The sequence below is a fragment of the Octodon degus genome, unplaced genomic scaffold, assembly GCF_000260255.1.
Source record: "Octodon degus isolate 3935 unplaced genomic scaffold, OctDeg1.0 scaffold00142, whole genome shotgun sequence".
In the NCBI taxonomy this organism is placed as follows: Eukaryota; Metazoa; Chordata; class Mammalia; order Rodentia; family Octodontidae; genus Octodon; species Octodon degus.
In genome coordinates, this window is record NW_004524718.1 from 3,961,747 (window position 1) to 3,974,264 (window position 12,518).

Sequence of the window (12,518 nt, forward strand, 5' to 3'; positions counted from 1 at the left end):
ATGTAAATTTTTTCTCAGATTATACAAGGGCTCTGATCTAATTTGACCCTTCTTTGAGGTGCTAACACTTACCTAAGACTTAATGAAATAATACAAGCACATGAGACATGAAGAGAAAATAGTGATCTTGTGATGACTTGAACATAAACTAACAAATTGAGAACATATGCAGGGAGGAGAAGAGAATTACCTGTGGGTGTAGGTCAGCCAACCTCTGAAAGTAGTTTAACCTCAGAGACACTTTTTTTTTTTAGAAGTCTATTACTTAAAGTTCTAAAAATGAAAATTTTATTCCAGGTAACCATAATATTGTTTTAGTTTATGAAAATTAATTTATTCCTAAACTTTGAGCAGACTTCAGGAAAGGACTGCCAAGATGCTTTTTAATCAGTTTTCTCAAATGCTGCTTTCATTATCTTCCTTAAAATTTCTCTCTAAAAACATCGTAATTGAGCCAATTGTGTGTGCCCATGTGTACAGCTTATGGAAGTGACAGTTGTACCAAGAGCACCATACACAGTCCTTCAGCCTCATGAGCCGTGGCACGGCAGAGCTGGCCACGCAGTCTTGGTAGAACAGCTGTGACCTGCACAGTGACACAGTGTCACATGAGCAACCAGGACCTTGTGCAGTTCCTTTGGTGTGAGAATGAATCAACAGCTATTTATAGAGAACAATTAATGTAACATTTTGCAAAACTGAACAGATTTTTCAACTCTTGAAAAAATGTTAAAAACAAAATAAGGGTGGCAATTGACATATAGCACAGACAAGATGAAAAACATGATATCTCAGGCTGCATAAAATTGTCTGCTAGATGTAGGTGGATCTACTCTGACAACAGAATGGAAGACTTAAAAATCATACAAGGAAACAAATGCATCCCAATCCTTGAAAACATGTTCTTGAAGACTGTCAGATAACAATGGATAAGTGAAAGTCGCAATGATTCCATGTAATTGTTTTTCTAGTTTCTTACTTTAAAAACCATGTAAGGAAGGAAGGGCATGAGAAAGGACAGAATAAAGAAAGAAGAAAAATATGTCTGTAGTAATCCCCAGTAAAAATAATGTTGATTTTTCTATGATATATCATTTGTTGTGATTAAATAGCACATGGTCAGATGACTGGAAAGATGTATTTGAGATTGTTTTTGCATTTGTGTGATGCCAGGGAGTGAGCCCGGACAGTTGCTTTGTCTTGAACCATTATCACATGCTTGTTGGCTAAGTGGTTTTGTATCCTGAACGTGATCTCAGGCTTGCATTTTTAGCAACTTATGACTTGTCACAAGAGTTCATTTCCAGATGGTGGTCATTTACAAGTTTGATTAAGAGAATGGTTAGTCATACTAAGAAAGTTTTATTCTTTTTTTAGAAAGTTTTATTCTTGATATGACTTTCAGTTAATACTGCTTCTAGAATTGCACCTGAAATCGCCTTCTCTCTTGGGCTGTACTCTGAGCAACACCCCAAGAGCCCACCTCCACATCAAGCATTTTCCTTGAGTCGTGGAAGAACAAAGTTGTTTCCCTCTGAACATATTGTGAATTGTAATTTTCATTTTAGCTTTGTTAACATCGGACTTCAACTTGTTTTCCAGAGTAATTCAGTGAGTTATGAGTAAAGCCATGCCTTTACTTGAACTCATTTAAACACTAATTTTCTTAGGCATCTCTGAAACTGTGTCAAGAAAATCACTAAGATATAGGCCATGACCTATCTCTTTACAGGGCTAAATAATTTTGATCAGAACATACTTTATCATACAGAACTCTTCAGTTTTCTTCAGCAGCCTAAATTTAAATAAAGGTGAGCAACATTTATGATATTGGAAAACTGAAGAATGCACCTCACACAGCTAAATTTACATGAATTTCTTTGCATATCAGTCATTTTAATTTAGACAGGAATAACTTTACTAGTCTTTGACAAATTGTTCTATATAAAATCTTGGTATGGTAAGTATTTGAAAAAGACTACCATGTACCAGATTTCTGTGTAAGATGCAAAGATGTAAAAATATGGTTCCAAAACTACAAATTCTGGTGCATATGTGGAGAAACTGTTTGAGGAAATATTACTAAAGCTGTTATGAACAGCAGAAGGGAGTTCTGTTCATATGGACATTTTTGTTTAAAAAAATATTTTAAGTGTGTAAGGATCTACAAGTGTCAGTTCTTCTGATTTGGCCATTAGGCACTGTACACATACTGAATGAGCTCACTGTACCCCATAAATATGTACAATTACAGTAATTTTGAAAATCAAAATTAAATATAATCTCATTTTTAAAATTTGTCTCAAACTTACTTTTCAGTAAATATTCTTTTACAGTTTCAAAAAATATGGTTCCAACTTAATAACATTTATGAGAAGGAAGTTCTAGATCTTTAAAGAAAAAGATTCCACTTACGAAATAAAGATAAAATGTGCTGTATCTGTGAATTCATGGTGACACTATGACAAAATAATAAGAGAAGAAGACTGCACTATATTTGTGTCAGGCATTCAAGCAAAACATTTCAAGTCTCAGTTTGGCTACCATCCCAACTACCTCCACTATAAGCCTTTTCTTCAAGTTAACTATGGACAGATTCACATTGTATAAGTAATTATCTGTAATTTGGGGTATATTTTCCTATAATTTGGTGTGCTCCACAAACACCGAAAGCCAGCTGATTGATATTCCACACTAGTTGTCCCAAGATCCAGAGGAGGTGGCTCTGGATGGAAAGCATGGAGAGTGGAATTCCACAGGTGCTATAGATTGCACCTCCAGGTGATTGTAGCTTCCAGGATAACTTAAATGTTCTTTTTAAGAGACATTTTCCATATAGTGGTCATCACTGTATCGGTAGTATACTAAGAATAGATGATAGATCATCTTTGTCCTTTTATGAAAGCAGTTGTGTTGTGCAGTTTTGTTGCTTTCCCTGCCATCTCTTGTACACAATGACAAGCCATCTCTGCAAGGGATTTGGATAAATAGGAGGAATTACCATCTGTGGGGGGTAAACCAAGAGGAGAGATTATGCAAAAATAAATGGATAAAACAGTATGTAATTTATATATATGTGGTTTGGTATAGCATGAACCAGCTAGTGTTTTAAGTTCAGAAAAGGCATATATTGATTTCAGCAAGAAGTAGTATAAGTCTAGCTTACTGGAAAATATGTATGAATTTGAAGAAGGTATAATTATTTTTATCAAAGTTCTAACTATTCACTTTTAGTTAGTGAGTTGATAAGGTTTTGGTTACTTGAGTAATGAACATAGAAACTGTGGTTTTTAGTTTTTAGTTTTTATTTTGAGTTATTTTTAATTTTTATTAATATATGTTTGTAGCACATAATGATTGCATGCATTGTGGCAGCATGGTACCTAATATATCTTAATTCTTTTTACCTCCTTTTCTCTTTCCCTCTCCTTCTCCTTTCAATCAACTGGGCTTTGGAAGATGGGCTAGAGAATGCTATGTGAAAATTCCAGGACAAATAGGAGAGCAGAGGCAGGCAGAGAGTGTAGCCTCCAGTGATCCCTCTTGTTCTCCTGCTGCAATGATCAGGACATGGGTTGCTGAGAGGAATGTCAGGAAGCAGAATTGTGAGAACCTGGCGACTTTGGATATATAATGGTCACTGACATTTATGTAGTTCTTACCTAGCAATTATGGATCATTTAATTTTATTGTGTCATTTAATCTCAACCATTATATGATGTACAAGTATTAATATCATTGTAAGTTAAACTTGTAGACTTAATGTCATTATCAGAACCAAAACCAAAACTTGGAGCCTGTCTGAAACCTAACAGACACTGCCTTATCTGAGGCTAAAATGGAGATCACTGCTGTATGGGAGACAGGTGCCCACGAGGAGATGGGCTTCATGCTGAGAGTTGGCGTGAGTATAATGCGTACTTTGTTCTCTTTCTTTATTTTCAGTACGACTTCATGACAGCATATCAGAGGAAGGATTTCATTACTTGGTGTTTGATTTGTAAGTACTTTATGCTCATTTATTTTTTCTAATGTCTATGAAAGTCATTTTTAATTAAACATGATTTCTTTGATTGTATAGTCCAAAGTAATAACCATTATTTTTTACTCTTCAAGATTCTCCAATTTGAATTTTTTTGAAAAGGGATGTCTACTCCTTTGTTTATTTAGCCATTTTATTTAATGTATTACTTAGTCTTTATAAATGAAACACACAGTCTATTTTCAATTGTCTATTGTGATGCATAGATAGTTTTGTGTTTTACCTTGGGGTACAAAAATGAATGTCAAAAAAATGAATGTACAAAAAATTTTTTTCCTTTGAATTTTTTATGAGTTTATAAATATTTTCTATAAAAAGACTCAAGGAAAAAATTGTTATTTAAAAATTTTTAATTCAAACTATTTGGGACTTTTAAACCAAGATTTTCTCAACAAAATCACAGGGAAAATAATGACTGAAAGGAATATATTTTAAAAAGCCACACAAGAGTAGTAGGAATTTATTAAATATGTGCTTTCTGGAATTCAATTTATACTACTTATCATAAGATTTTAAAATGCTCACATCATTTCAGTAATTTCTTTTCTGACAATAGGTCATGCAAATTCAGGTAAAGTTTTATATTAAAAGATGCTCTTTACATCCTCCTTTGTACTGATGGAAATAAAAGAACAAAACTAACTTAAGGGTGATAGCTACATTGTTATATACATTCATATAATAGACTGCTAAAACATTTAATGTGATGTTGATACAGTTTTGGGAAATACATAAAAAAATATTTAGCGTAAGCTGAGCCTAAAGATAGGCTTCCTGCTACATTTTGTTAATTCGGCCCTTCAATGATGTCATAAGAAACTGTATTGCTTCCATGTGCTGGTTGATGTTATTGTGGGCTTATCTTCATGCTCAGGCTCTCTATGGTGTTAAGTGGATCATTTCATTTCAGAAATCACAATGATTTGCAAAGTCAGAAAAGAGGAATAATACTTCATTGTGTACTTTCTCTTTATCCATTTGGAAAAGTGTTCTCAAGAGCCCTTTAGATAGCATCTGGTAATGAATCCTTAATTAGAATTCTTCTCAAGTTTCTTGGTATCTGTGGACATTAATTTTTTAACCCTTATAACCCAAATTCATTGATGTTCCTCTTCCTCAGATAAAATGTAAGTTTTACATATAGCCAATACTTGAAATTATTTCACGGTTACTTATAGTATGTAATGAAAAGTACATGCTATATAAATAGTTGCTATACTGTATTATTTAAGGAATAATGACAAATAGAAAGTCTGCACACAGTCAGTAAAGATCTCTTTTCTTTTTAGAGTATCTTTGATTTGGCATTGGTTGAATCCATGCATGCAGAACCCACAAAGTTGAAGAGCCAGCTGTATTGGAAAGTGTATGGGATCACAGTTGGCATTGATAGCCATGATCCAGTCTATAGGTCCAGTGAGAGAAGAACCTCCCCTAAATTACATAACTCCTGGCTTTGAACAAACTCATAATTTTATTATCTGTGAAGAAAGGTAGTCTTGCCCATGGGTGGGCAGCCAAGAAGGTCTGCCATACTGGGGCAGACCCATGTGTGTGCTGAAAAATTGACATGTCCACCATGAGACCCACAGGCTACCTGTGGCCCTGGACTGCTAGTAATGAGGCCTCACAATACGGTAAAATTTTAACATTATTGTGTGATTTTTAGCAATATTTTTTGTGTCTACACATTCAAGTGTAGGCAAAGGAGTCAACACCAACAGAATGCTGTGTAGAGCAGAGCACAGGGCAGTGCTGACTCTGCTTCTTGCACTCACCACATAGGCCGTTCAGTCAAAGCCTATGTGTATCAGAGAGCATGTGTACTTGTGTGATCTGCTGAGGAAAATACAGCAATTGCCAGTAACAGTATTTGAACTATGACTTCACTGTGCCTGGGGAGGCAGGCATTGATTGTATGAGGCAGACATGCAAGTTTTCTCATTAAAATTAGGCTTGTTGTATCATTTATTTAACAATATAATTCATTAACTTGAAATGTTTAAAAATTCATTATTTCATTTAGAGCCCAAAATAATTCCTCTTCACTCCGTATAGTCCAAGCAAGTCAGAAGCTGAACACTATGCTGTAAAATAAAGATGGCAGCTCTGCTTCTGCACAGCCCTACTACTCAGGCTGCTTTTGCAGTCATGGTCCACCCTCAGGTCTCTTACACTATGGTGCAGTGTCACTGCATGCCGTGCAAGTGGTTCTTCCTCCTCAGTCCTGAAGAGCACCTATTGTTTGCTACTCATCTCATGGTTTGCTTTTCTTGATGCTCCAAGATCCTTTCTTTTATGATTTCCCTTCTTGAACATTCATTAGTCTTTCTTGCCTAACAAAAAATTACTAGTTTTACTTTTTCCAAAAATGTCTCATTCCTTCCTTGGTGATAGTTTAGCCAGATAAAGAATGGCTTGTTCTTTTCTTTCAATGTTGTCCCACATTTTTCTTTTCTTTTCGGAACCGGGGGTTGAACTCAGGCCCTTGAGCTTGCCAGGAAGCGCTTATTCCACTGAGCCATCGCCCCGCCCCCCCCCCATTTTTCTTGAGGCCTTTGCTGTTTGATGAAAATCTGTCACTCTAATTATTTTCCTCCTAAAAATAAAGCATTCTTTCTCTCTGACTGCTGTGAAGATTTTTCCTTTTTTTGTTTTGTTTTGTTTTTACGAGTTATTACTAGTCTTGACTCACATTTAGTAAGGTTTATTTTATTTGGGTTTTTGTTTAGTCTCATCCTGCTGTAAAATCTCCATCTTGTATGCTGAATCACTCTCACTGCTACCAGGGAATAAGAGTGGAAGAGGAGAAAGGGATATCTTCCTCAAAGAGCAGTTTACACTTTAATTTTATGCAAAAAAAAAAAATGGGGACAGAGAACTCTTTTTATATTGATTTTTCAGTTCCCTTTAGCTCAAAATGATCCTTATGCTAAAGTGGCATGTTTTAGGATGACATATTCTGACCTTCTTCAGTTACATGAAGTATTTCAGTGTTAGGTGAAATCCTCTGCCATACCACTCCTCTACTGGCACTGATAAAGGAGAAATGTAACTTCTGACCTGTTAGATGTGCTAAGTTCATGACTCCACAACATTGAGTAATGAAGTCACAAACCAAAGGAAGAAGTTACTGGAAATCAGGAAAGAATAGCTCTTGGATCCCCATGAGTGGGCCAGAGTGGGTGGTGAGAAGCGTTTTTTCAGGAGTAATGTATACAGTAAAACAACATGGGTCAATCAAAAATGCATCTATGGGATTACAAGTAGGCTGCTTAGCTAATACTGATCCAGTAGGGAAATGAGCCACACAGAAAGCGTACATGGAAAGAAGAGAGGCATTTTTTAGAAGAGATGGATCCAATGCTCTGGTCACTCACTTGAATGACTGATGCCTCTCTAGCCTTCTAGGACTAGGTGGTGATAATTGCACTGTAATTTGAAGTTCTTGCATATCTCTTAGGGAGGTGTGCAGGCCTGGAATTGCATCTTCCTCTTGGGGCTCGGCCTTCTTCAGATGGCTTACACACTGTTTTGGTATGTTCTCCTCTTCTGCAATACTCTTCTGAGGACCCATCCCTCCCTGACTGCATGTTAATTTTTAGCTCAGCTGCCTGTAATACCATCATTATTAAATCTAAATTGTATACTTCACAGATTTCTATGTTACATACTAAATTAAGGGAATGATAAGAATCACATAGTTTCATTTTCTTCCCCAACATTTTTTAATACAGCAAAATAGTTGATGAAGAACATATAAAGAAAGCAGTTCACATGAAAAGTAAGTTTACAACCACAGTAAATTATGTCTATAACAGTGATATTTGCTTCTCTGAAATCAAAATGAAGTGATTTCTGAAGCTGAAGAATTTATATACAAACCATAATAATTTGAAATATGTTTTGTGTCAGGCAACTGAACCTCTGCTTCCAGAATTTTCAGACCTTTATACTTATTCTATTTTAAGTTTAAGATGTAAATTATTAAAAGTCCTAATAAAAATGATTTGCCAGTAAATGAGACCAGTGAACTAGCTGAATAGAATGCTATAAGGTACTCAACTGTGGGGACAATTGCAAAGCAGTAATTGAAAGTACAGTATAGATTTTTCAATGGCTAAGAAGATAGTATAGCCTATATAAATATGTAATTACTTAAAATTATGTAATTGTTTTGGTGCTAATCAGGGGAAAGTGTGTTGCTTTAGAAAAATACACACTTTAAATATTGTTAAGTGTGATATCTTAAAGATATCAATGAAGTACTCATATGGGAAAATTGGAAGCCACTTAGCCAATCAGTTCCAAGATAAAATAGCTATGTGGATTCCTGAAGAAAGAATGTTCCTTGTGTTCTTCCTTTTGACGCTGGTTTTGGCAGCAGAGTCCTGGTGCACACTTTCTGTGGAATGTCAGCTATTCAGAATGTAATGGGAAGCTCTATTTTTATAGGTGCTTTTAGTAGTTTTGTAATGCAATACTTTTCACTTTCTAAAAATCAAAACAAAGGAGGACAGGTGTTCTATGAAAAACAATTTTTTCTTGCTGTTTGAAACTTACATATATTTTACATGAATATCTCATCATTTCCAGCTACAAAATATTAGGAGTCTCTTTTGTGAATAGACTTAGGAATCTGTGGGAAAGACGCTCATGAGAACAAAAGCATCGTCACATAAATAATGAGCTGCCTGACTTGGACTCAGCCTTCCTCAAGGCTTATGCCTAGCAGAGCTTTTACTTCTGTGTCAGCAGCTCAGCAAAGCAAGAAGGACTAAGTTTATAGGTATGTGGACTTATCCGAAACCTAAGGAAGACAGTAAATTGAAGACATAGAGGTAGACTTACAGGCACAAGGAAGAGTCTTGCGTCTTTGGCAGAGAAGACAGTTCTTGTCCATTTTGAGGGCTGATGAGAAATAAGACTTTGATAACACAGTCACCTTGACAGGTGTTGACATGAAAAAACTATTTTCCCTGTGTCTTAGATTCATTGACTGGGCTTGTAAATTAGACTTAAATAAGACAGTTTAAAAAAAAATAACCATCTGTTTCTATTGTTATGATAAAAATTCCCCCTTTTGAAAAATCAAAAAACAGAATACTTTAAGAGAATGTGATGTGCTGTCTACCCTTCCCCATGTTTTCATACTTATACCAGCAAAATAACTTGATCAGGTTGCATGTTTTGTAGCTGACATCATTTCTCATTTGAAGTTATATAATATTATTAAAAATATGTACCATTTCAAACCACCTCCTTTGGTCTATGAAGCTGATACTTTTATTAGTATCATCAGGACCAAAAGAGAAGTCAAAAACCTTTGAGTTTTCAGACTATATAGTTCAGAAAATAGACTGCATGACTTAAAAATAAATCCACAGTAATGGCCTAGTTTGGTAAAACTTCAAGAATTTCAGAGGATTGGGAGAAAGAACCAGTGTTCATTCAGGCCAAATTCCTAGGAAGCACTGAGAAGAACCGAAGCTGAGGCAGACATGAGGTGCCTTGGAAATACCCTTTCCTGAAACAGGTACACTTAGTCTCCACCCACTCTGACAGCCCCTGCAGGTAAGCTGATGCAGAGGAAAGTGAACAACAATTTCTGTCTTTAAAAAGTCTGTAGAAATAGTCTCTCTCAAGCTACATTATGGCATTCTTTCCTCTGCTAGAACATTTGATTGCATGACCATGTTGGCACCATATACAAAACACACAGATAAGGTGTGAGACTTTTCAGAACTCTGAGAACAGCTGGTGTGTGCAGTGGTTGCTCAAACATCCCTGGCTATTTAGAATTCTGCGATGCTAATAATATACTTGTATATCTCACAAAGCATGTATAGTCCAATGATTATTAAATTTTTTGTGGGGGGCTGTTGAGATGGCTCAGTAGTCTAAAGCACCTACCTAGAACAAGCTGTAGCAAAGCAGAGGGACCATGGTTCAATCCCCCAGCACCACATGCCAGCCAGCCCCACCCCCTGGTGGGCTGAGCTGGCCACACACACAAACACACACACACACACACACACACAAAAAAAAATAAATAAAAAATAAATAAATAAATAAATAAAATAAAAATTAAATTTTTTGTGGTGAGGACTACTGGTCTCATTGCATGGACTCCTACTTGCCTCTTGAAATTTGCCTAGTATAATATATTGATAGATGTATATCACTGTAATGTGCATATGTAACAAGCAGTAGAACAGTTCTCACACACAGATCAGAAGCTATTGAAGTCTAACTGACCTGTCAGTACTGTACATTGCAAAGCAATACCGGAGAAAAAGCCTCCAGGTTAAACTCCTATCCAAAGACAGAAAAATCAATCAGTAAATTACAATACAGTAGGATTTGTGCTGTCGTATTTTGCTCTACATATGGATTGAAACAAGTAAACAAAAGACTTAAAATGAAGGTGGATAGCCCAGCGAGTAGTCATGGAAATAAAAGAATGGGGAGAAAGAAGAGAGGGAGGGAAAGAGAGAACTGAAAAGTAGATTCTATTTGGCAATTTGAGGAGGCTGTATTGCATATTTAAGTCAGGGTCTTCATACAGAGCCACATCCCCTTTTAGTTTTTTTAAAGCCACTCAGGCTGGGCTGTTGATCCTGCTGCCTCAGTCTCCCCAGGAGCTAGGAATACAGACATACACCACCATGCCTGGCTTCTATAAAAATGTTTTATAGAATAACATCAGTTATAAATTTTGTAATTTATACTTACAAAAATGATTGAAGCATCAATGCTGTTACTGAAAATAGCGATAAATATTGTGGGTCTCTCTTGTTCTTAAATAGCAGAACTGTGTTTGAATCAAATTCTTTGGAATCTTTAAAAATGGAATTTACTATTCATTATGGTGAAGATCTTTGAGTGTAGAATGTCAATAAGTATCTAGTTGGAAAAGAAGAGATTTCTTAGTAATTATCCCAAGCAATTTCATTGTTCCTTTAATTGGAAAATTAATAAAATGGTTAGCAGTTTTGTTATGTTTTTAAAGGAAGAACATTTTAAATGGCCATGATAATTTGTCATTTTAATAGAAAACAATAGAAATATTCATATGCTTTTGGTTGTTTTTCTGAATGGAAGGCAAAATCCATGATGAACCTCTTGTGAATTACAGTGTCCCACATTGGCAAACTGAATCCTGCCCCCGAGATGATGGTTCTTTTGTGTTAATAAAACTTTTGAGTCTGTGTGGGAGAAGAGGTAAAGAGGGTGCTTTAGTTACACTCTATTGAAGGAGGGAAATGCAGCATGGGGAATGACATTTGATGTCACCTGCCAATTGTTGCCAGGGATAACTATCTTAAATTCCAGAGAACCTTTTTCCTTCTTCATGTGATTATGGATTTCTTCTTGGAAGTTGTGGCCCATCATTGATTGTTGTTCTTTAATATCTAAATGGATTTCTGTTTTACTTGGACTTGTATGGATTTCTCAGATTTCTTCATTTTATTCTCTAATACTGAGGATTAAACCCAGGGTCTTCCCAACAAGCTATATTCCCAGCCCATTTTAATTTTTATTTTGAGGCAAGATCTCATTAAGTTGTCCAGATGGGCTCAAACTTGCAATCCTTTGATTCGGTCTCTGAGAGAGCTACAATTATAGGCACATGCCACCACACCAGGCTATAATAGTGTTTTGTGTTTGTTTTGAAGAGAGCCTCCAGAGGAGGCACATATGTGAACTTCTTGTCTTTTGCCAGTGGTCTGTATTTCTTTGGGACTTTGCCAGCAGGAGGGCCATTATCAGATGCACACTCCTCTCAAACTTCCAAAGTTGAGTGCTAAATAAACCTCATATATATGGTCACCTAGATAGAGGCATTTTGTTATAGTAGTAAAAAAAGGATTGATATATTTGTAAAACTCATAAATGGGCTGAGGGCTAAGGTTGAGTTCCCCGAGGGTCTCATCTACCCTGAATTTGAGCAGTTCATCCTCATTTCTGCTTTCCTACTTCATGCGATTCTAAGCAGGTAGTTGCTTGTGGATGTCTGCTGTGGTGAACTGTGAGACTCCACACATACCTGCTTCACTCTCCAGGATTTGAGGCAGTGTTTTGTATCTCAACCTCATCTGTTGGCAGCTTGAGCAACACTGTTGAATTTCAGTTTGGTTAGCTTTTTGCTCGTTGTTATTACAGAATGATAGCTCTGAGCATCTTCTCCGTTGGACCAGAAACAATTCCTCACAAGCTTTTTTTTAACCTTACATTTTATAAAATTCATGTAAATTCAAAATTATTTTGACTTGGAAGTATAAAGAAGCATCTTGGTTACTTTTCTCATTGCTGAGACAAAATACCTGTCACCCAAAGTTAAAAGAGAAAAGGCTTATTTGGGTCGCAGTTGGTAGAGGTTTCATTCTGTAATCCGCTGGCTCCAGGGCAGGGTGGCTCGGCAGAAGAGGATCACAGAGGAGAACAGTTCATGGTGCCCACAAGATAGCAAAAG

At 36.2% G+C, this 12,518-nt stretch overlaps 1 protein-coding gene across 13 annotated transcripts in view; it reads left to right on the plus strand.

The window, feature by feature from the left end:
- Camk2d (calcium/calmodulin dependent protein kinase II delta) overlaps positions 1 to 12,518 on the plus strand; it is a 328,288-nt gene that overhangs the window by 163,710 nt on the left and 152,060 nt on the right. For all 13 annotated transcript variants that reach the window (XM_023701888.1, XM_023701892.1, XM_023701887.1 and 10 more), the window contains exon 4: positions 3,946 to 4,000. In XM_023701888.1, the coding sequence (XP_023557656.1) occupies positions 3,946 to 4,000 (55 nt within the window). The remainder of the gene's footprint in view (positions 1 to 3,945; positions 4,001 to 12,518) is intronic.